We start from the raw sequence: 24,911 nt of genomic DNA on the forward strand, positions 1-24,911 counted from the left end.
TACAGGAATATTCCGATGCCTGTACGCATATAAACATCGCACTCTGAATACAGACCGTAAACATAGCCTGTGTTAGCCACATAACAAAAAGAACCAAATTAGTGGTGTGGAGCGAGCACAATTAATAAAACCTTGTTAGTTTATATTGGATTTAGTTCAACTAATTAATTTGATAAAAATGTTATGTTTGAACTTTGGTAGTAAATCTTGTTTATATATCCTGTTTACAGCAGCGACACCACTCACCTCTTCCAAATGTTCCTATACAACTTCATCACTGGGTGATTATTTATCTTTTGCTCTAGAGCAGTGGTTCTAAATCCCAGTCTTAAGGAAGTCCAATCACATGAATCAAAAATATTAAAACTATAAAGCTGCAAACTACTGTAGTGCAAATCGTAACATAACTCCTAAAGACAGCATTTTTAATTCAATTGCACGCGTTTATTGAAAATAGCTCAACCGAACGAGAAGTAAGGTAAGGAATGAAATGCGTCTCGTGGAAGTAGACAGCATGGAGTAGGAAGTGGTTGGTACAGAAAGAATATTTTGTATGAAGGCAGTATAGATTAAGTAGAAAGCAGGATAGAAAATATAAACATTACTGTACAAAATAATAAAAATAAAAAAAGTCAGATCAATCCCGTACGACACACTTGTTCCCAGTATTAGCGAAGTACATGATGTTGCCTACCATGCTTTTACTGGGCAAATGAATGAAGTTTAAAAATCAGATCCACACGACATTCTCATCAAGTCAAAACTCGAAAGTGATAATCTAAGAGCGAGTATACGAATTGTTTAAAAAAAAAAAAAAAAAACACAAACCCATACGAATACATGTGCGTTTAGAATAAAGAAGCGAAATTGATCAAGATGATCTGCACGCGTTTAGCTGGCGAGAATCTCGCGCTGATGTTTATCCTTGGTCTTGGCTTTGTCATGTGCGCGCTGGCCCAGAACTTTCCCCTCGTGTGTCTGAGAGGTGCGCGTCACTCTAGAGATCCCTTCCACAAACTTGGTCTTAAACAGAACGTTGGCGTTGGTGAACATGCCGTCTTTCAGTGACACGACCACAAACTACAAAAGGGAAGCAGGAAATAAAATTTTAAAAAATGTTCAGACAACTTGTATTCATTTGAATCAGTTTGTTTGTTGAGATTAATACAAATGATCTGTATCGTCAATGCAATTTTTTTTGGTACAAGTTATTTCAATGTATAAACCTGGGAGTGCGTGAAGTGTGTGCGCAGCATCTGCCCGATGTTCTGCGTGTGCGAGAGGTCGAGAGCAGCGTCCACTTCGTCCAGGATGTAGATTGGAGCGGGTTTAAACAGCAGCATGGCCAGAATCAAAGAAAGGGCCACCAGCGACCTGAAACACGCGTACGAAAAACACGTTCGGTTAACGTGACGACGACGCGTACAGAATTAAAACCACCGGTTCTGGATGCAGCGTTTGGATCGCCTGACCTTTGGCCTCCACTCAGTTCTGTCAAGTTATCCTTCCACGTGTTTCCAAGGGCGACCTTAAACTCGAGGCCATCGAGGACACCGCAGCCCTCGGGCGGAGCCAGACGAGCGTCTGCGCCGGGCAACAGCGTGGAGAATATGGATCCGAAATCCTTATTCACCTAAACGCAAATGCGCACGTTTGATCATTTACAGATTCGCGTTCGCGGCGGAATAAACATTTGAGTTTAATATTCAATGCTGACCTTTTGCCACGCCACGTTGAGCGCCTCGTTCTTTTTCTGGTCCAACTCTTTGATCGTCTTCAGGATCTTTGCTTTATCGTTCTCGACGATCCTCTTCTTCTTTCTCAGGTCGTTATACTAATCGGACAGAGGACATTTCGACATCAGCAACCGAGAAATATCGTTTTTAGGGGTTTTTTTTTTAGATGCGAATATTAATTACACGTGAGAGGTGAAGGTTCATACCCGTTCCTCAGCCTCGCTGAGCATGTTCATGGCTCTGCGGTTGATGTTTCTCTCCAGCTTGTCTTTGGTCTCCTCGAGTCTCTTTAGTCTCTGGCCAGCTTCTTTAGGGCTGTTCTCTTTGAAGTCGTATGCAGAGTTGGGCTGACCGAAGAGGTGTCGCTCGGACGAGATCCAGTCGTTCTCAGCCAGCATGCGGGTCACCTGCGTAAAGCCAGATATATCGACCACCCATTTAAAACATACACAACCAGTCAAAAGTTTGTGGACACTCGACCGAAATGTTTCTCACGATGTTAAAAACCTTTAAGATCTGAAGCTGTGTGATCTCGGTGTTGTAGACAAAAATATAATCGTTCCGACGTATTTATTTCTTTCACTAGAAAACTAACATCATCTTTACAAAAAAATTATTTTTAAACGGACGACTCGGAGGGAAATATTCCGAAAAGCAGCGGATAAGAGTCCGGCGTCGGTGTGAACTCCTTCAATACTGTTTAAAAAGCATCTCGGGGGAATTCCTCAAGAAATCAGGTGAGAAGACGCCAAGAATACATTTCTGGAAATTCTAGGTGAAAAGGACGTCTACTTTGAAGATGACTATGAAAATACTCAATTATTTTGGACTATTTTTTTCCCCCCCACAACATAATTCCCAGAGTTTTGATGAATATTATTACCCAATAATCTGTTCCGAGACGTTAATGTGCCTTGCTTCATATTTAGCTGTGGCGTGAACACAGCTCGGGGTCAGAGAGGGTAAAGAGAGAGGCAGGGCATCGATAAACTAACGGGCGGAAAGGAAAATGTTTTACAGACACTTAGTTACTGTACGAGTTTTATTATTAGAAATCGGCAGTCGTGAATTAGCAGACAGACCGCGGCGTTAGCGGTCGGCTCGTGTAAATTACCGGTACCATACCGGCTCCTAATATTAGTGCGCTCTTATCTGTGTGCAAAATAGATGCCGATTATTCTCCATCGCTCGCCGTTTATTGAGTGGATAACATGTCCGGCTGCATCACTTGGAATGATCTCTGCTTTAATGTAGTAAGGCAACGAATCAGGACGGGGAGGGAGAGAGAGAGAGAGCCGAGAGTGAGAGCGTGTGTGTGTGTGGGCGAGAGATCCGAGAGCGGTAGGTAGTGCTTGCACGCTCACCCTGGAAGCAGCATCTGCACTGTCCTTCTTGTGCTTGTTGATGTTGTGTTCCAGCTCTTTGATTTTGAGCTGAGCGTCGTTGTTGTGTTCTCTTAACCGGTTGGCTTCTTCACTCTTCCCCTTGATCTCTCGCTCCTGGGCCAGGATCACCTCTTTCTGCTGGGTCAGCTGCTCCTGCGCTTGCCGCACAGCGTCCTGTGGACACGTTCACTATGCGTTGCATCACATTTCCTAATACGCCCCCCCCCCGCCGCCGCCATTTTTTCATTCTAAAGCATCTAGTACTCGAATTTCATGCTGTTATCAGATAATAAACAACTTCGGAGAGGTTACGGCGTCACAGCACCCTGCTGTGGATGCGTTTGCTAGAATAGCATCCCACCACTGTTTTATTCATTACACATTGACATGTAATGAATATGTGGAAATAATGTTTTATTTAAAAAAGAAAAAAAAGAAAAGAAACAATATTCATATTCAGTTGTTTAATTAATTAACCATTTTCTCTCAAAGTTCTCTCTCTATAGGAACAGCGTTGAGTAAATTCTGCATAAAACACGATCTGCATGCTCGTACCTTATTGGCTGCAACCTCAGTGGTCATTGCGCTGATCTGCTCCTGTAAGGCTTTCATTGCGTCATCCACAGCCTGAATCTGCTGTTCATAGCCAGCCTGCTCCCGCTTCAGCTCCTCAAGCTCCAAAGCCACAGCATCAGCTTCCTACACACACACACACAGAGATGGAGAGAAACCAGACAAAGCAAAATTCCTTAAATCTTGACATTTTAACATTGTTCACATATAGCATGGTAAAAAAAATATAGTCGGAGTGCGCAGAACCGAATCTCAAACTCCCACAGGAGTGTCCCACAGTACAACTGCTAGCACGGCCTCGCACTATGATGCTTTTTTTATTTTAACACCTATAGCACCTGTTGTCTCTCCTTGAGTCTCTTATTGAAGGCGTCTGCTCTGCTTTTTGCCTGGTTGAGTTTCTGCTGCGCGGCTTTCAGCTCTTTCTCCCGCTCCGCCTCGGCATTCTTCATCTTGTTCTCCAAGACTTTGTACTTTTCCTCCGCCTTCTTCTGCACCTCCTTCGTCTTCTTCAGCGTCTCCTGGCTTTCCTCTAACACAGGAAACGAAACAGACACTTGATGCAAAAAAAAATTATACACACACACTATATATATATATATATATATATATATATAAATAAATCGACAGCAAACTGAAATCATTTGGCACGGCATGACAAGTCCCATCACATCTGCTGTATATTAGAATACACTGGATTATTAATGTACGTTGTGCTATTAAAGTGATGATCAATCACTACAACATGCAGGCGTCCACAGATTTTCTGTACGTGTGTGTGTGTGTGTACCAATGGTCTTGCGGAGGTTCTCGAGCTCTTCCTGCTGTTTGTGGAAAGAGCTTTGTTGGAGTTTGGTTTCCAGTATCTGCGCTTCTTCAGTTTTCAGGTCCAGCTGCTGCTTCAGACGACGATACCTAGCGGAGAAAATTAAAAAACCGTTCGTTCTCTCGAACAGAAGTCTCGTTCCTCGGGGGTGGACGGATCGGATCGTAAAGCCGTTAGCTAGGGCCACCGGGCGAGTTAAAAACTCCAGCGTCATAGTCAGTGTACGGACCTAATTGACAAGATAGTAGCCTATATAATAAATAAATAAATAAATAAATAAATAAATAAATAAATAGATAAATAAACCACAGTGAGCTACTTTAGTTAGTTAAGTATGTTAATACAGACTAAGGGACTAAAAACAAACACGTTTTTATAAACACCTCCAGTGTACACGTCACTCAAAAAGAAAGTGTGGATTTTTAACGCTTACTTTTCGGCGGTTCCCTTCAGGCTGCCGAGTTCCTTTTCCACGCTAGCGAGCTCGGCCTCTTTGGCCCTTAACTTGTCTTGGACGTCTTTCACCTCCGCCAGCTTAGAAAGCACAGAGGCTGTCTGGGCCCGAGCACCTATACGCAAAAAGTACACGTTTATAAAAACGCATTCCTGTTGTTGTTGTTGTTTTTAATATAGTTATCTAGAAATATAATACAGTAGATTAAATTCACGCTCAGTACGAGTCTCTCCAGCACTCGCCTCCGGTCAGTGTTCCCTGCGGGTCGAACACGTCTCCGCCGAGCGTGACCGTTTTGGTGCTGACGCCTTTATCGAAAGCGACTTTCTTGGCGTTGTCCAGAGTATCGCACACCAGCGTGGTTCCGAAGACATACTCCATGGCCTTGCGCAACTCCGACTCGTAACCCACCAGCGACAGAGCTGTGTGAACGTTCTCCTTTCCCACCTGACGCGGACGCATTCGACAAAACGGAAAGGCTGTTGTCAGAGGAACGTTACTCGGTGTTTAATTCCAGCCAGTGAAAATGTTGTGTCTTACGATGTTTTTTGCGGTGCGGACTACTCCGGCGTCGAGGGTTCGCGCGGAGATCTTGTTCAGGGGGATGATGGTGTATCTGCGTTTCAGTTCACCCTTTTCCAGAAGTTTCTTGCCGGTTACCTGAAAATGATTCGAAACCGAAGCACTATTTCGAGGTACGGAGCACGGACGAGACGCTTACATAACGATGTATGATATGAAAAGAAAAAAAAAAAAAAAAAGGAAGTAAGTAAATAAAAAAAGCTTTTTTTAAAAATAGTGCACACGGATGAACGCAGCCGTTTCCGGGTTAAAAACGCCGATACGACCAGGATCGGTACACTTTAGAGCTTACCTCGGTGTCCACCACTACGTTATAGAGTCGACCGCCTGCCACCACTTCCAGAGCTGTAGCGTTACACACGTCGGTCACGGTGAAGAGGTTCGCCACCAGACCCTTGACTTGACTGCGGTCCCAGTTTTTCTCGGGATCTCTGAAAAATAAATAATAATAATAATAATAATAATAATAATAATAATAATAACAACAACAACAACTTGCAACATATGAATTCAACTCCTATACTGAAAACCAGAGCAACTCGAATCACCCCCCATCATCAGATGAGGAGATGAGATACATACCTCTGGGTGCTCATGAGGAAATCCAGTACAGGACAGGCAATACGACATGGAGATTATTTTTTTTATTTAAATGTTTGTTATTAAATGCAACGCTACACTTTTGCTAACAGTTTGTTGTATCTCGCACCCCTAGACAGGATTCTATTTAACGCATCAAAACGTTGCCGTTACACCCACGAGTACTTACGCGTATTCGAAGCGCAGGTTAGGGAACTGCCCCATGAAGGACTCGTGTTTTTCACGGAGGTGGTTGACTTCACGGGTCAGCTGCCTTTTCTGTTCGATCGAACGCTCTTCTCGGCCGTCTGAGACGCAAGACGAGACGCATTAGTGACCGTGGTTTTACCGAATCATGACGTTACGGTGAACGTTACGATAATATAAAAAATAAATAAATAAATAAAAAAAACAAAACCTTCGTAGTCGAGTTTCTTGAGTTCGGCCTGCAGCTCGTCTCTGCATTTCTGCACGGCCTCGAAGGCGTCCTGGTCTTTCTTGTATCCGCTGTCCATGTTCTTCACCTGAGCCTGCTTGCTTTTCAGCTCTTGTTGAGCGTGCTTTAGCTTCATTTGAGCCTGACGGAGACATAAAAAGCATTAACGGAGTATTCAGCTGTACTGCAGATCATTTCCACCTGCCATAGCGTTTCGGTTATGTTACCTGCTTGGCCTCCGTCTCGGCTTTACTCGCATCGTTCTTGCAGGTCATCATCTGACCCGCCAGCGTAGCCGCCTCGCCATCCTCGTTGGCCGAGAGGCCGGCGGACACGGCCTTGAAGTGCTGTTGGGCCGCCTCCAGTTCCTCTGCGTCCTTCCGCCCCTCCTCCTGCACGGCTCTCAGCCGCTCCGTCGCCTTCGCCACCTCGCCTTCTTTCGCTGACAACACCTTCTTGTCCTTGTGAAAGAAAAGCAGTGTTGGCTTTAAAACACGTACAGCAGAATCCCGGTTAGAATCTAGTCATCTAAATAACGTAGCGCATGCGACCGATATAGCAACTCGGATACTGACGAACATGAGCCTGGGAGCTGAGTTTAAGAGCCAGCTAGGTCTTAGCAAAAAAACATTTGTGACTATACACATTTAAGATCACTGATATTTGACCTCCTCCATGTTTTTAACAAGTTCTTTCCTCTTCTTCGTCTCATCGTTAAGGTTTTGCTTCTTCAGATCAAGAGCACTCTGAGCTTTTGTGTCCACTCGCTGTGCCTCAGCAAGAGTCTCCTCTAGAGCCTTCAGAATGCCTGCCACCTCCTACACACACACACGCACGCATAGAGTACAATGTGTTACTACACGCATGTGTTACTCTTACTCCACGACTAAAAACCTGTTACGTCAAAGAAAAAAACGGAACGTTTTCTCTGACGCTCCATTACCTTGTCCCTGCTCTTCTCCAGCACTTTGATGTCTTCGCCGAGCCCGCGGATGCGCTCTGCGTTCTTCTGCATGCTGCTCTGGAGCTCGCCGATGGAGCTCTGCATCAGTTGTAGGTCCTCGGCCGACTTCAGCTTGGTCTCCTCGGCGCACACGAACTGCCACGCCACGTAGAGCCGGCTCAGGTGCTCGATCTCCCGCATCAGCTTCTGGTACTCCAGGTAGGAAGCGCGCTCCTGAGGGGTGCAAGGGTTTTGTGAGGGCATGATTAGCTTACGTCGCCGTTTATAAAATAACGTGTCGTGTCACTAAGCCGAAAGAGAAGGTTTTAGTAACCTCTTTAAGTTTCTCCATGGCAGGGGTGATCTCCTCGTGCAGGATCTAGAGCGGTGAGAAAAACACGCTGTAACTGAAGTGCGACTCTCAACACGCAGCATACGGGGAGAGAGAGAGAGAGAGAGAGAGAGAGAGAGAGAGAGAGAGAGAAAATGAAAGAAAGAAAAACCCAGGCAGACCGTTTGAATCTCTTTCAGTTTGGCATCTTTCTTCTCGATGGTTTTCTGAGCGCTGATCTTCTTGCACTCGTACATCCTGGTACCGGCGGCCTCTTCGATCATGGCCAGAATCTACACCGAGAAGCCAATGTTACACAAGAGAAAATGTATACAAATAACATTGAAATTGTGCAGCTTCTATTCTAAAAATCAAGACACTGAGATATATAAATAATTTATATGTATATAAAACATATACATATATCACATTTAAGTAGTTAAAAGGTGACCAGTTCAATTCATAACCTCACCTCAGGGGGTTTCATATTCAAGACTTTGGTGATTCTTCCCTAAAAAAATAAATAAATAAATAAAAAATTCAAGGGAGGAAGACACCAGTTTACTGCAAAAAAACAACAACAAAAAACTAATACAAAGTGTAAAGCATCAAAAATTATCCATCCATATCCTTTGCTTTCATAATAAAGAGAACAACTAAATATTACCTGCATTATAAGAAAATGTGGATTGTTGACGTTCAGCCCGACGGAGCAGAAGAGATCCTGGACACGCATGTTGTTTGCGTTCACGCCGTTGATGAGATACTTATTCCGCCCGCCTATAACAACCTGGAAGGAAAGCACAGCACAGCAGAGTCTTGAACGGCACCACTTAAAGCTGCAGTATGCAACTTTTCTGTTAGAAACATTACGGAACAGGGAGTCAGCTCAGAAAGCGTTCTTCTCGAACAACATTTCTGACCCCGAATCGCTGAACCACCCGAGGTTACATATTGCCGCTTTAAACAAAGTTCTTCTGTACAGGACAGGCTTACCTGTCTAGTGATGGTGATCTCGTCGTGGGTCTCAAACCCGAGTGGGCTCTGTTTCTTGTTCGAGTTGTCGAAAGTGATGGACACTGTGGCTTTAGTGATGCCGGCGAGTCCATTTTTGTATACTAAATCTTGGAGATTTGATGCTCTTACCTGAAACAACCCGGAAACACAACATCAGGTTAAAGATTTTGAGCAATGGAAAGTGCTTATATATCTAATGACTCTGAGGAACACTCTGTATCTTAGCTTAGACTCAAGATTTATGTTTTAAAGTGACTTTCTTCTTATTGTTTATATTATGTATGATGTGAAATAAGCTAGCTCTGACTCCTGACAGTGGCAGGAAGATGCTTGTTAGGTGTTAGCTCGCTAGCAAAACAAATGAACACAGGTTAGCATTTAAGTCAGTGACATGTCCCACGTACCTGTGATAAATTGGAAATGCCGAGGAGGAAGCAGATCGAGTCGAGGATGTTGGACTTTCCGCTGCCGTTGAGGCCGGTGATGGCGTTAAAAAGGGGGTCAAAGCCGCTAATTTCCGTCCTCTCCGCGTAGGACTTAAAGCCCTCTAAAACGATAGACTTTATGTACATTTCGAGCCGAGTCCTTCCAAAGCAAAGGAAAAACAAACCGGAAAGTTAGACAGGAAGCTGGGGGAAAACGACTTCTTTACTGGTGTTTGGAGAACTCGTCTCCTCGCGTGTGCTCACTCAAAACTTAAAAATCGGCGCCAAACACTTCTCCGCGTCCGTTTTTCTTCTTCGGTGGTGTTTTGGCGAGTTGCGTGTTGAACGTGCACACTGCCCCCTGCCGTATTTTACGAGCAAATGCTCCCGACAACACGTCTCTCCCTCCCCCACTCTTTTAGTCCCCTCCTTCCCTCCCTCCCTCCCTCCCTTTATACTTCCTCCCTCACTCTTTTACTCACTACTTACTCACTCACTCAGTGAATCAATTACTCTTTTACTCCCTCCCTCACTCTTTTACTTCCTCACTCAATCTTTTACTCCCTCACTCATTCACTCACTCAATCAATTACTCTTTTACTCCCTCTCTCACTCTTTTACTTCCTCTCTCAATCTTTTACTCACTCACTCTTTTACTCCCTCCCTCACTCTTTTACTCTCTTCATCACTCTTTTACTCACTCACTCAATCAATCAATCATTCTTTTACTCCCACCCCTCCCTCTTTTACTTCCTCCTTCCCTCACTCTTTTACTCACTCACTCACTCATCCTTTTATTCCCTCCCTCTCTCTTTTATTCCCTCCCTCTTTTACTCCCTCTCCCCTGCCCTCACTATTTACCCTCACTCACTCACTCACTCACTTATTCATTCATTATATGACCAAAAACATTTAAAGTTTTTTTGACATGTTACAATGACATTCTATCAATACACCAATACGTAAATAAAATAGACAACAGGTAATCAAAACTTACACTGGCAGTATATTTTACATTTGAGTATTTCAATAATTTCACTGACTCATTCATTAGTTTGTTTGTTTGTTTGTTCATTCTTTCATTCACCTTCAGTAAGAGCTTATCCTAGGCATGGGGTTGCGGTGGATCTGGAGCCTTTTCCCGGAACACTAGGCATGAGGCAATTTCATCTCAGTCATTGATTACTTTCCTATTACAGCATGCCGCGTTGTGTTTTATGCTTCTAAAAATGTACGGCTTTGTGTAATTTTTAATATTCTTTGATGTGGCACTCATAGGCCCCCTTCCAAAATTGGTCTACATACACCACTGACCCCTCCCCATCCTCCTCTTCCTCCTCCTCCTCCTCTTTCTACTACTACTACTAATAATAATAACAAAAATACTAATTGAGAAGTTGAATTGGATTTATGCAATGCCTTTTCATGGATATTAACAATGTGGGAACATGTTTATGTTCTGTTTTTATATGGAGTTCTCGTCAATGATACCTTAGAAATATCACGAATGACAACAGTTTTATATATCTTGTACTGTCCTAAGAGCTTAACTGAACTATTTGCAGTTGGATGTATTTAGTCCTTTAGCATAGATTGATTTGTCAAGTATGTCATTAAAATGCGTTCAAAATACCTATACGCTCTATACAAAAATAAAAATAAAAAACTCTTTAAAAATAGAATTTCTCTATACAGGCAAAACAAATAAATAAATAAACAGAAAAGAAAGCCCAGTGCAACAGTGTTCTGAAACTTTTTTTTATTTATTTATACATCTCAGAAATACTACAATATACATATCAGAAATACCATAATGTTTTATTTCAGGACCCAAAGACATGTGTATACGGTGCTACGTTGATGTCACAATCTATCGTTTTTGATTTTCTAACACCATATTAAGCAGCTACACTATAAGAACCTTAGGAACCTAGGCTTTCTGAAGATCATGGTAGGTTTAAGGAGTCAGTTTAGCAAACTGGCTGCAGGTTGTAAATAAAGGTGAGTATAAAGATTTAATGGAGATCTTTATTATGTTTTATATTTTATTTATTACATGTTCAAGTAAATGCAAAGGAAATCAATAAATCGCAGTTGCTTTTAGATTATCGGTGTGTTGGTGTGTCTCGGTGGAACTGGAATTCACTCTTTGCGCTAACCCTGTCTTTACAATGCTAGAAGTTTTCCTGAGATTGAGATATGTTCAAAAGTGAACATAGTTTAATTCAGAAAAGCTTGTCATGTTTAAAACTTTATAATAGGCTTTTATAATGGTGTTTTGGCGCACTATGGCTGCAGTCGCATCATCAAGGTGGATGTCACACACTGGTGATGGTTGAGGAGATCCCCCCCCCCCCCCCAATACTATGTAAAGCACTTTGAATGCCTAGAAAAGCATTTTATAAATCTAAGAAATTATTATTATTATTATTATTATTATTATTATTATTATTATTACTATTATTATAAGGTTGAAATGTATTCATGTGGAGGGTTTTCCCAGTAGGAGCCTTGTGAATCTTCTACCAAAGTCCGCATTATGATGGTGTATTTTTCTATGTTCCGTGTTAGGAGTCAGAGGCAAGAATTTCAAACCCTTACAAAGGCACGGGACACAAGGAGAGACACACCAGGTTGAAGGCATAGAAGCAGATCCGCATAAGGACCATGCAGTCACCTCTGTCAGAGTATATGGACGTCGGCTTAATGTAGGTCCAGTCAAAGTTCTGAAGATGTAGCTCGGTGTGCTGATGTGAGTCACTGAGCGCAACCAGACAGCGGGCCAGGCAGTACTTTGCGGCACAGTTCACTGCTTTCACAGGACGCACCGTGCCGAAGTGCATCAGGAAACAGGGATCGTCCTATAAGAACAAAAAAAGTGCATAGTGAAACTCAAAGACAGTAACGATGTGTACTTATTTAACAACCTGTATTATATTTTACTAAATTGGACACATCTACTTTCATTGATTTCTATTTTTATTTTTGTTTCCTACATTGCCCACAATGCCGTGTGACTACCTGCTGATAGTGGTGCCAGAGGGATTTAGGTCAGGCTTCATTTCTAAAAAAGAGTGATGCAGCGGCGCTTTAGTCCTATAGTTAGTCCAACTCTCTGACCTCCTTTCTCTCACCTGCTCAAACAGATCAGCTTCCAAAGCTTCAGTCTTTCACACCATCACGCTAATCATCTTATAGATCGCTAACTAGCCGGACCAAGTCTCTGCTGTAACTCAGCACAACGCCATTGTATAGCTGCATTACGTTCTGGACCTTTGAGTCAGGTGTTTGCTGTCTCCGTTATTTCTATAATTGGATTTCTCATTAATATGACATTGAACATTAGAAAGTGGTGAGTGAGAAAAGAAGCACTTGCTCTTTTGTTTTTCAGAGCTAACACTGAAACTTGACCGTTATCATATATGTGTGAGAATGTTGCCATTTTTTTCTTCCACACGGACCTTATTCTCCACTGTCAACAAACTTCTTAAGCCTCCGGAAAATACTTCTCATTTCAACACCACGAGTGAATGATCTGCCTTTCTGAAATTCTGTAGCTCTGAAATCACTAACATTCATCAACAACTGGCCTCTTCTGTGACGAGCTATTCCCCCTCGTGGAATACACTGGAACTGCCGCCCTCCACCACTCTCTCGGCCTTCAAACCTTCATCAGTCGAGGAGATCATGGAACTCATGTCCAAATCCAAGTCATCTACTTGCTCACTGGATCTGTTTCCCATCACCCTTGTTAAAGTCTGCCTTCCTTCAATTTCCCCCTATTATCGCGTCTATAATGAACTCTTCGCTGCCACTATTCCCTCCTCGTTAAAGACTCCTTCCATTGCACCAATTCTGAAAAAAAAAACAAAAAAACTGGTGCAGATCCTCATGATTTTAATAATTACCGGCCCATTTCTAACATTCCTTTTACTGCGGAAATTCCTGAACAGACAGTGGCATCTCAGCTCCAGGCTCGCCTGCAAAACAATAATCTTTACAATCTGGTTTCCGTCCTAAACACAGCACCGAAACAGCCCTTGGTAAAATCACTTATGATTTCCTTTGTGCTGCTGACTCTGGCCTTCGGACCATCCTCACCCTCCTCACCTGCAGTACCATCTCCCATTCACTATTACTGGAGCGCCTGACTGACCACTGCATATTCGTCAGCTGGACTCTCTTTCAAATCCCAGATTAAAACACATCTGTTCAAATGAACTCCTCTGTATTATTGCTTCATCTACTTTTCTGCTGTGTATCTATTTAACTATGCTGTTCTTATTGTATGTTGTCTTTCTGTAAGGTGTCCTTGAGTGTTATGGAAGGTGCCAAAAAATACAATTTATTATTAATTAATTTGAATAATAATGTGTAATAGGATTACATGTCATAAAATATACACAAAATATACCATGACACTGGATTTGCATGGAAAGTCATAGTAATTTGCTAAATTATTTACAAATAAAATAATTCAAGTTGGGATTGCACAAGTATTCAGACCATTGCTGTGAACCCCCTACATTAGTTTTGGTCTAACCAGTTGCCATCGGAAATCACATAATTCGTTGGATGGAGTCCAACTACGTGCAATTAAAGTGACCGCAATATAAATACACCTGTTCATGGAAGATCCCAGAGTTTGTTAGAGAACATTACTGAACAAAAAGCGTCATGAAGACCAGGAAGCTATCAAAACAAGTCTAGGGGAAAATTCTGGAAGAGTATCAATCAGGGTTTGGTTATAAAAAGATCCCTTAAAACGTTCTGCAGAACAGCATTAAATGAATTATTTTAAAAATGGAAAGAACATGTCACAACAGCAGTTTCCGTCCAGCAAAAGTCTAAATAAAGAGGGCATTAGTCAGAGAACCAACAGAACTCATTCAGAGCAACAGAACTAAGTCAGAGGTTTCACACAAACAGGGGCAAATACTTACGCAATTACAATTTGTAAAAAAAATTTTGTTTGTAAATAATTTTGCAAACTGTAAATTAAATGAAAAATACACAAAAGACACTGTAACTGAGAAATACATAAAAGCTTTTAATGTGTGATGATGTGAAATGTGTCTTCATAGCAATCATCAAAACTTCTGAGTTTTTCTGTGGTGTTAGAGTTGTTTGTGTGGGGTTTGAGTGGTGTTTGAGTTGTTTGTGTGGGGTTTGAGTGGTGTTTGAGTTGTTCGTGTGGGGTTTGAGCTGTTTGTGTGAGGTTTGAGTGGTGTTTGAGTTGTTAGTGGGGGGTTTGAGTGGTGTTTGTGTTGTTTTGTGGGGTTTGAGTGGTGTTTGAGTTGTTTGTGTGGGGTTTGAGTGGTGTTTGAGCTCTTTGTGTGGGGTTTGAGTGGTGTTTGAGTTGTTTGTGTGGGGTTTGTGTGGTGTTTGAGTTGTTTGTGTGGGGTTTGGGTGGTGTTTGAGTTGTTTGTGTGGGGTTTGGGTGGTGGTTATGTTGTTTGTGTGGGGTTTGAGTTTGTGTGGGGTTTGAGTGGTGTTTGAGTTGTTTGTGTGGGGTTTGGGTGGTGGTTATGTTGTTTGTGTGGGGTTTGAGTTGTTTGTGTGTAGGTTTGAGTGGTGTTTGAGTTGTTCGTGTGGGGGTTGTGTTGTTTGTGTGGTGTTTGAGTTGTTTGTGTGGGGTTTGAGTGGTGTTTGTGTTGTTTGTGTGGGGTTTGGGTGGTGTTTGAGTTGCTTGTGTGGGGTTTGAGTGGTGTTTGAGTTGTTTGTGTGGGGTTTGGGTGGTGTTTGAGTTGCTTATGTGGGGTTTGAGTGGTGTTTGAGTTGCTTGTGTGGGGTTTGAGTGGTGTTTGAGTTGCTTGTGTGGGGTTTGAGTGGTGTTTGAGTTGTTTGTGTGGGGTTTGGGTGGTGTTTGAGTTGTTCTTCAGTTGTTTGAGTGGTGTTTATATAGTGTTTGAATTGAAGTTTGATGTTGTTGAATTGCTTGAGTTGTTTAAGTGATGTTTAAGTAGTGTTTAAGTGGTGCTTGAGTTGTTTGTGTGGTGTTTCAGTTGTCTACGTGGTGTTTAAGTTGTTTGTATGGGGTTTGTGTTGTTTGTGTGGTGGAACTGTTTCTCCAAAAATTCTAGGCTAATTCTGTTGACTACTTTTTAGGATTTTCTTTGTGATTCTGATGTTTGACCATTGCCTGCTACAACTCTGAACTGGAATTTTGATTTAATATACGCTACATTACTCTGAGTAATGAGTCCGGTCAAGGTGGAAATTCAAAAACGGTGTTTTGCTGTGTCTGCTAATCTGGGGTCTTTTGTCAATGTGTATTTTGAAAAAGTTTGAATAAAAGGCCAACCGATGTGCTGTCATTACGATCCTATGGTTCCGCAAAGAGGCAGTTCATCCATAGTCAAACACCACACCACATCTCCAGTGCTTTTAACATAGCAGCGATTTGTTTCTCTCTCAGGGTTGGTCCTAATAGCCTGTCACCGCTTGATTTTCTCTGTCTCTTTTCTGCCCACAAAGTCATGGCTGGTAAATGGCTCTGACTGGACACATGCTTTTGAAAGCTTTTATCACTGTCAAAAGATCCATCATGATCAGGTTTCTTAGTGATAGGTTACTTCCATGTGAAATGCACTAGATAAATAAATATATGCATACAAAGATGACATCTTCTCGGTTATTTTCATGTACAAAGTTGGAAGAAATTCAGCTTTAAATTCTTTAATTAACAGACACAGCAGAGACATAGACCAATAGCATGAATACAGGAATACTTACAGTATTGTACAGGCACATACTGTATGTAGCACCTGTTTTTGAGTTGTTTTTGTGTGGTTTTTGAGTAGTTTGAGTGGTGTTTGAGTGGTGTTTGAGTTGTTTGTATTTTGTTTCATGGGTGTTTGAGTTGTTTGGGTGGTGTATCAGTTTTCTGACTGGTGTTTGAGTTGTTTGGGGGGTGTTTGAGTTGTTAGAGTTGTTTGGGTGGTGTTTGAGTTGTTTTTCTGTGGTGTTTGTTTGGCATTTGAGTGGCGTTTGTGTTGTTTGAGTGGTGTTCCAGTTGTTTGTGTGGTGTTTGAGTGATGTTTAAGTTGTTTGAGTGCCACTGACTTGTCTACTATACACCACTAAGTCATTTGTCACTTCTTATGGCTGCAACCTAAAGCACTGGATTTAAGATATCCAGTCTAGGAAAAGTTTGGCTTACCGTGTCTGGGTCCCTCCCATCGAGAATCCTCAGTTCTCCGAGAGCCCACACCTCCGTCCTCACATATTGGTCTTCCAGTCCAATACGCCGGGATTTCTTACTTTTGGCAGGGCGAGCTTTCTCACATTGCACCACTGAGATCTGGACTTGTTTGCTCTTAGATACTACACCCAAAAATACAAAATACAAATGTCAAATATGATCCAGATGTTATTTCCCTCCTATATTAAATACAAACTATGTATAGGCTAATGAGCAGGGTTGGGAAGGATTTGGCTAAATATCTAATTAAACATGTTAGCAGTAAATTGATGAAAAGGTACAGATTTTTTTTTTATGCACCATAATCGTTATATAATAGGATAAGCAAAAGAGGTTCAATCTAGAACCCTTAAAGTTCTACAGTTTGTCCTCTCAGGATGATCCCTTTTATGTAGAGTCCTACAAAAGATGTTATGTACTGCAAATGATCAGAAAATATTTTTATAAAGGTTTAATCACCAAAAAATATAAACTACCAGCATACACTGTAAGCACATACTGCAAAAGATCAGGACTGAGACTGACATTTAAAAAAAATTATCAACACGCACACAACAAGCATTGATGTAGCATTAACGCCTGTATTTGCCATTATAGTAGGCTACAGATATTTTACTGAAATGAAACATCCGCTGAAATAACTCAAGCAGCAGCTTAATTACATTATGATTCTAAAATCCTGCAACCAAACACAAACGTAAACGTGCAAAGACAAAGCCAATATTATTCACATATACAGTATGTATGCAATCACAGGTGTCTTACCGGACACACAGAGGAAATGTCGTCCACTTTTCTCCTCCTCGATCTCGATAAACTCCACCAGTTTCTGTTTTTCTGGTCTAAACAAGACACGCTGCATCTCTTCTTTCAACAGTGATGACATCTCAGAGAAAAAGTAGGGGGGGAAAAGGAGGGCTAAAAGAGATGGATATGTAAAACTGAATAAATTTGAATGACAAAAGCAAAATTTGGTTTGCTCCAGCTTCAGATTACTGTTTCGTTATCGTCCTGCCTCTTGTGCCTTCTCTCCCCTCTTCTCCCCTCACCTGAGCTTCATAAGTTATGAAGTAGCATCTTCCCTTTAACCCTCCATTATACAAGCACAGATTAAAGACCAGTTGCTTTGAGACCACTCAGAATATTTGTGGTGCTATCAACCATAAAGATCCAATTTAGAAATGCATAATTTATGTCTATGAAATTCATTCACACAAGTACACACCCACTCTTCCACTTCTTAAAAGTGTATACACTCAAACCCAGAGGCATTTACTATTGTTGGGAAAAGATAATCAATAGTTTCCTGTGTGAAGATGTCAGATGCCACTGAACAGACGCCAAGTAACTGAGTTTCAGCTGGAAAAAGCACTGAATTAGATTGGTTCTGTTTGTGTAAGGAAAGACAGAGGGTAAAGTGCAATAGAAAATCCTAAGAGATTTGACCAAAGTGGTTTCACTTTATTTAAAATGGAAGAAAAGCACTCACACAGACCAGCAAAGAAGTAACTTTGTAAGGAACAACATTCACATGCGGAATAGGAACTATGTTTATTAGGCTAATCTTTTGAAAGCAAAAGCAAATGAGAGACCTAAGCAATAAAATAATATTTTTTTTATGAAAGTGTATTCGGGACATCAATAAGGGATTAATAGATTATTCCAATTTCCAAGTGCATAAACAACTATCGGCATGACAGTTCCTCAACCTCAGATATATCGCTCCAGTTCTATGGTACAGTGAAGAATTGGACAAATCTCTCAACAAGGGGAGTTAAGAGGACCAAAAATAAGCTGCAAGTCTTCCTCAAAGCATGGACACAGTCTCAAAATAATTGTCATCAGACCCTTGTTTCAGCCATTAGTTTCTTATTTAATACGATATTTAAATTAATAAATGATTGGGCTGTTTCCAGTGAAACCAGGACTTCAATGGCTTATCACATAAGTCAGACATTTTTATCCATACAACTGCGTTTTTCTTTTTTAAAAAATCCCAAAATAATACTATTCCTACATGATGCTGGGAATCTATTGCTTTTAAAATGTCTAGATTGCAATATTCATAGTAACATTCACCTAGTTCATCTAGTTCACCTTCCTTACCAAGAAAAGAAAGTACAACGTTTACGTGAACTAAAACACATTACGTTTGCCTTTCGTTAAGTTTGGCTTGACTACAAAGTCTTATTTATAAAGATCCAAATTGTTTTGCTTCAAAGATTTTTCTGATGTCCTGAAGCATCCTGGTCCATCCTGAGCGCTTCACTCATGTGATACACTGTTAATCCTGATTACTCACAATTCAGACAATAAAGAATTATCATTCTTAACCTCTGCGATAGTGTTTCAGAAAACATAAAAAACATGAGAAACTCCAAATGTTTTTTAATCCAGATTTTATTATTATTATTTTGTTTGTTTGTTTGCCTGTCCTTGATTTGTAGTAAATCAGTTACTTGGGGAATATACAGAATGTTCCAAAAGTCTCCATACATAAGGGACTATGATTGCCAGCACCACGTCGGTTGTGCCTTCGTCAGAGGATGTTCGTGGACGTCCACGTCTCGGTTGGTCCGCAGTCTATTTGAATTTGTTAATAAGTTTTTCAACAGTGTCGTTCGTGTGTGTGATGTGCTCGCCATGTTTCCTGTTAAAGTCCATCGCAACCTTGCGACAGCTTCCTGATCCAGCCAGGAGAATGATTTCAATATGTTCTTCTTACAATATATATATATATATATATATATATATATATATATATATATATATATATATATATATATATATATATATATATATATATATATATATATATATATATATATATATATATATATATATATATATAAAAATCCTTATTTAAAAGTCCATTATAACTCCGTAGGGACTTGGTCTATGGATCTGTGGCCCTGATGTCTTCTACTAGGTCCCCAGATATTCTGTTGTACACAAAAGAGAGTCATATTTATAACATTAGAAACATCACAAAAGGAACACATCTAACACAAAAGAGGACACATCTAAACTAACCAATCCTAGTTGTTGGTTATTTTTTTCTTCAAACTGATTTAAGTCCAGAGAATCTGCTTAAATTTTGTCATTTCAAATAGGACCACTTTTAAAGCCAGAAAACAATGAAGCAGCAGCGGCAAATGCCCCCCCAACCCCCAAGCCCGCATTTCATTAAAATTACATATTGACACTCCATGTACTAAGAATAAAGCTTAACGGCTCACCAGTTGGTATTAATGTAATTATTTGTAGTACAGCAAAGTGCAATACTACATGCAATTGTACTACATACCAATATACAACATTTTAAAGTTCCTCTAAGTATCTCCCTTCTGGCCATCCCTTTCTCCTGAGGCCGAATGTCACCCCAGTTATGGGAAGGTTGATGTGAACTGCTAAGATTTCATATAAATTTCTGAAAGAAATTATCAGGATGGTTTCTAGACCTAATCCTGGGTACAAAAAAAAGTACATTAATGTCTACTATAAGTATATGTACCAAGTATTGAGCGCATAAATCACCATACTTTTCAGAACGTCGACGTTTCCGTATTATAAATTCTTTATTCGAATATTTCGAGATACTGGATTTTTGATTTCCGTGAGCTGTAAGCCGTAATCGTCAAGCTTAAAACAAAAAAAAAGGCTTGAAATATTTCACTTTATGTGTAATGAATCTAAAATATATGAAATGTTCCACTTTTCGAATTAAATTACGAAAATAAAACGAACTTTTCCGCGATATTCGACTTTTTTGAGATGCACCTGTATACTAATGAATAATTCGAAATGAAATGAAATGAAACATTTCCTGGAGTAAAGTCTCCTCCTTAAATCCATGCTTGTGATATCTGTAGGCGATCCAAATTAAGCTGCTTTATAGACCTTAGTAAATATTTAAAAATACTAGAATTACAATGTGAAACTCTCCAATATAAAGAGGCAGTACGTGGATATTATTAAAAGTGTAAACAAAGAGAAAAGAACAACAATCAAAATAGAGTCAAGAATATTAAAGCAAAACAAAACGTTTCTTACAGGACAATTCTCATGAGGGAAAGTTTTTGCCATGGCTACTGCCAAATGGTTTGAAACTGGAATGTAAAATGTCTCACTTACAATATTTACACCTTTGATATCATGACACTAACTGGGGTCACATGTATATGTTTATACCTAGTCTTTGGCTTTGACTTCATACTTAAGCATCTCTAAATACACTGTGCAACATACGACATGTGCACATTATTGTGAGGCAAATTTGCATTATAAATATCTTAAAACCATACGAATCGTCAGAGTTAATTATATATTTCGATTGTCTCAATGTCCTTGTGTGATGTCAGAGTAAGTTTGGTGGTGTGAAATGTCAGTACATGTTAAGACATCATTATAAGTACTGTCATGGATATATTTCACCTGGTGTCGTGTAGGTAGTATATGAATTAACATCATAATACTTAAACACTTTTTATACCTGACCCTGAGTGCTGGGAGTGAATATCTGCTCCTGGTGGTACACGTGGGAGGATGGGATAGGGTGTGGCAGGTCACCAGCTTCAACCAACGGCCCAGAGCAGGAGAAAGTGTCCCAGCTGGGGTAATACAGCTGTGGCAGGAGGAGAAGAAACAAAAAGGGTTTGGGTTATGCTTAAGAGACTTAACTAGGATAAGCAGTTAACTTCCTCTGTAGAACGCTTTAATGTAGGGATGTAATACTGTATACTAATACAGCATGAGAGATTCAAGATTGATATAAAATCATCATTTCTGAACTTAAACAGTCCTACAATTAGAATAAAAACGGTCTCTTACCTGGGCAGGCAGGCTGTAATACGCCTGGACCTGAGTGATGGGGGTGAAGTCCTGTTCCTGGTGGTACACGTGGGGCGCAGGGACAACGTGTTGGACGTCACCAGCCTCAACCCACGGTCCAGAGTTGGACGAATCCTTACTTGTGTAATACGGCTGTGGCAGGAGGAGAAGAAACAAACAGGGTTTGGGTTAGTCTTTAGAGACCTGAGCACAACATTCAATTAACTCCCTCTGTAGAACTCTTTATTGTAGAGATGTAATACTGTATAGTAATACAGCATGAGAGAAAAGACATTAACAACTCTGTTATTAAATCCGAATTCAGGATTGATATAAAAACATAATTTCTGAACTTAAACAGATCTACAATTAGAATTAAAACGGTCTTATACATGTACCTGGGCAGGCAGGCTGTAATACACATGGCCCAGAGTGATGGGGGTGAAGTCCTGTTCCTGGTTGTACACACTGGGGGCAGGGACAAGGTGCTGGACATCATCAGCCTCAACCCACGGTCCAGAGCTCGACGAATCCCAACTTGCATAATACGGCTGTGGCTGGAGGACAAAAAACAAACAGGGTTTGGGTTAGGCTTTAGAAACCTGAACACAACATTCAATTAACTCCCTCTGTGGAACTCTTTAATGTAGAGATGTAATACTGTATAGTAATACAGCATGAGAGAAAAGACATAAATAATTCTGTTATTAAATGCAAATTCAAAATTGGTATAAAGATATAATTTCTGAACATAAACATTCCTATAATTAGAATAAAAACGGTCTCTTACCTGGGCAGGCAGGCTGTAATACGCCTGGACCTGAGTGATGGGGGTGAAGTCCTGTTCCTGGTGGTACACGTGGGGCGCAGGGACAACGTGTTGGACGTCACCAGCCTCAACCCACGGTCCAGAGTTGGACGAATCCTTACTTGTGTAATACGGCTGTGGCAGGAGGAGAAGAAACAAACAGGGTTTGGGTTAGGCTTTAGAGACCTGAACACGACATTCAATTAACTCCCTCTGTGGAACTCTTTAATGTAAAGATGTAAGACAGAATGAGAGAAAAGACATAACTAATTATGTTGTTAAATAAAAATTCTATATTGACATGAAAACATAATTTCTGAACTTAAACAGTCCTACAATTAGAATAAAAACAGTCTTATACCTGGGCAGGCAGGCTGTAATACGCCTGGCCCTGAGTGCTGGGGGTCAAGTCATGTTTCTGGGGGTACACATGGGGGTCAGGGACAAAGTGCTGGACGTCACCAGCCTCAATCCACGGTCCAGGTCCAGAGTTGGACGAATCACCGCTTGTGTAATCTGGCTGTGGCAGGAGGGGAAGAAATAAATAGGGGTAGGTTAGGCTTTAGAGACATAAATAGGAGTATCAATCCCCTGTACTGAACTCTTTAATGAAGGCATGTAGTATTGTAATAAAACATGAGATAAAAGTCCATAAATATATGTGTGTGTGTGTGTGTGTGTGTGTGTGTGTGTGTGTGTGTGTGTGTGTGTGTGTGTGTGTTGTATGTCTGATTACAAAATCAGGCTGTTTATCCCAGTCATCTTAGGCCTCATGTTAATGAGAAAGGAGAACGATATGATATTGGAGTGATTCAGTCATTTAAAAAGCTGGGATGCTGAGCGGAAAATCCTTATCTAATTTACTCAGTTGTAATCTATATGTTCAGAAAGCCTTTTCACACGGTACACAGTCACCACCGAAATGATTCACTCTACACAGATCTAGATATTTGACTTCGTGTACTACAAGGATGTATCGTTTCTGTTCAGTCTTCGTGATTCGTGATTAAGGCTTGGGCGCCCCCTCTTGGAGAGAACGGAAATTGTCACACAGATAGTGAATATTTCAATAACACTTGTCCTTCCTAACAATAAAACTACATATGAATAGTTACCGTTAAGTTTTACAAAACGACGTTTCAAAAATCGCTTAACGGCCTTATTTATAACACTACTATATCTGCTCAAAGCTTACCATTTCTTCAGAAGATGATATTCGTGTGGGAAAATGCTCAGATTAGTGGTAAAGATGTTAAAAAGGCGAATAGAGATGTTCAGAAATGTAAAGATTTGCTTAAGAGATGTGAAGTTTGCTGAAAGGATCCGATCGCAGGCGAGTTATGAGTTGGAAAGTGCTAGACGTTGGTATCTGTTAAAAAAAAAAACAACAACAACAACAAAAAAAAACGTCACTGTGTGAGCATATGCTATTCTATTCTAATATTCAAAATACAACAACTAGCAACCCCCCTCCCCCTCCCCATCACTCCACTATCAATTCGTGTAAACTTCAGACATTTAAGTCATTATCATGTGAGAAATATCATCTTTTCTTCAGTTTTCTGCACGACATAATGACATGATCACAATGCACAACACAGTCACATTCATAAGGAAGTTATGAATGTTTACATGGACATTCATAAAGTTTTCATTGGTGCTACTACACAAATGTGCTGAAAAATGCATCTTTTGAAAACATTCACATTTCATATAGGTGTGTTCACACATAAACAAAAAGAAAAGAAAAGAAAGAAATGTTTATTTAATGAAGATATTGATTTTGTGGAGGTAACTCAGTAGTGTGTTATTTTCTAGATAATTAAACCTAAACTGCTTTAGCAAAACAGCAGTTAAAACGTCCATTGTTGTACTTGGCTTCTTGTTCATGTTAGAATTACAGCTAGAAAACATCATTAGTTTTACTGTTAGAACACGGTATACCGGTTTGCCTGAATTTCTGATGCCCCATAAACAAAACGATAAGAATTAAGAATAAAACTAGCTCTTCAAATCTGTCCGAATGTGTTTAATAGCAGTTTCTCAAACAACTGTTGAACAAGCAGAACATAGACTTAAAAATGACATCTTTGATTTCCAGCAGTCATCTCCCCTCAAATCCACAGCCGTGACATCTGCATCTGTGCAGTTCTTTGTCATAAATGCATCTGATTTAACTGTGAAAAAGGGAATAAAAAAGAGTGACAAAATGGTCGATTAATTTATTTTCTCTTTTTAAAGGAGACAGAGGAGTGAGGACTTACATTTTGCGTTCATTTTGTTTTGTATTTGCTTATTTGTATTGATGTAATTGGTGCTATTGGTGCTAATAATGCCAAGATTCAATCCCCATGCTGGCCAACTAAAGTTATCCACCATAACTTTAGATGAATTAGAGTGTTTCTGCAATGCTCTGTTCCTGTATGGAGATCTAAAAGATTGTTTTTTTTATCTTATCTGTAAAAAAAAAAAAAAAATCAAGTCTAATTGTACTTGTCATGTTTCCAGCCAGGGACACTTTTCCACATGGGCATCTTGGCCAGTTAGCTCAGTTGGTTAGAGTGTGGTGCTAATAACACCAAGGTCATGGGTTCAAGCTCCATACTGGCCAACTAAAGTCATCTACCATGATGTACTGTCTGTCAGTAACTGATTTCCCACAACAAGCCAGAGAAAATGACTGGCTGTTGAGAATCTTTTTCCACGTTTGGTAAGTTTCCAGCATCCCTTTTTCCCGAACTCCAAATAGGATTTCATATGGCTCACCACTGTTTCATAAAGG

At 40.5% G+C, this 24,911-nt stretch overlaps 3 protein-coding genes and 1 non-coding gene across 4 annotated transcripts; 1 reads left to right on the top strand and 3 right to left on the bottom strand.

Moving 5' to 3' along the window:
• Positions 1-422: 422 nt before the first annotated feature.
• smc2 (structural maintenance of chromosomes 2) lies at positions 423-9,664 on the bottom strand. The gene is made up of 24 exons (XM_017461570.3): positions 9,267-9,664; positions 8,842-8,991; positions 8,513-8,635; positions 8,318-8,356; positions 8,028-8,138; positions 7,849-7,893; positions 7,515-7,748; positions 7,240-7,389; positions 6,799-7,032; positions 6,554-6,713; positions 6,326-6,443; positions 5,849-5,987; positions 5,515-5,634; positions 5,217-5,421; positions 4,954-5,089; positions 4,485-4,609; positions 4,033-4,226; positions 3,677-3,820; positions 3,101-3,295; positions 1,943-2,143; positions 1,718-1,834; positions 1,473-1,633; positions 1,227-1,374; positions 423-1,080 (listed from the first exon to the last, which is right to left on the bottom strand). Exons 1-24 carry the CDS (start codon positions 9,432-9,434, stop codon positions 892-894), a joined length of 3,606 nt encoding a protein of 1,201 aa, XP_017317059.1. The 5' UTR covers positions 9,435-9,664; the 3' UTR covers positions 423-891.
• Positions 9,665-11,736: 2,072 nt separating this feature from the next.
• exoc1l (exocyst complex component 1 like) lies at positions 11,737-17,539 on the bottom strand. The gene is made up of 3 exons (XM_017461104.3): positions 17,257-17,539; positions 16,450-16,613; positions 11,737-12,148 (listed from the first exon to the last, which is right to left on the bottom strand). The coding sequence occupies exons 1-3, from the start codon at positions 17,375-17,377 to the stop codon at positions 11,885-11,887; spliced, it is 549 nt and encodes a 182-aa protein (XP_017316593.1). The 5' UTR covers positions 17,378-17,539; the 3' UTR covers positions 11,737-11,884.
• A 1,789-nt stretch (positions 17,540-19,328) lies between these two features.
• LOC108260701 (uncharacterized) lies at positions 19,329-23,559 on the bottom strand. The gene is made up of 7 exons (XM_053677701.1): positions 23,325-23,559; positions 22,491-22,649; positions 22,112-22,264; positions 21,720-21,878; positions 21,322-21,474; positions 20,989-21,115; positions 19,329-19,433 (listed from the first exon to the last, which is right to left on the bottom strand). Exons 1-7 carry the CDS (start codon positions 23,325-23,327, stop codon positions 19,417-19,419), a joined length of 771 nt encoding a protein of 256 aa, XP_053533676.1. The 5' UTR covers positions 23,328-23,559; the 3' UTR covers positions 19,329-19,416.
• A 1,107-nt stretch (positions 23,560-24,666) lies between these two features.
• Positions 24,667-24,740, top strand: trnai-aau (transfer RNA isoleucine (anticodon AAU)). The gene has a single exon. It is a non-coding gene; the product is annotated as a tRNA-Ile (tRNA).
• The last annotated feature ends 171 nt before the right edge of the window (positions 24,741-24,911 follow it).

Source organism: Ictalurus punctatus, chromosome 29, assembly GCF_001660625.3.
Source record: "Ictalurus punctatus breed USDA103 chromosome 29, Coco_2.0, whole genome shotgun sequence".
NCBI lineage: Eukaryota > Metazoa > Chordata > Actinopteri > Siluriformes > Ictaluridae > Ictalurus > Ictalurus punctatus.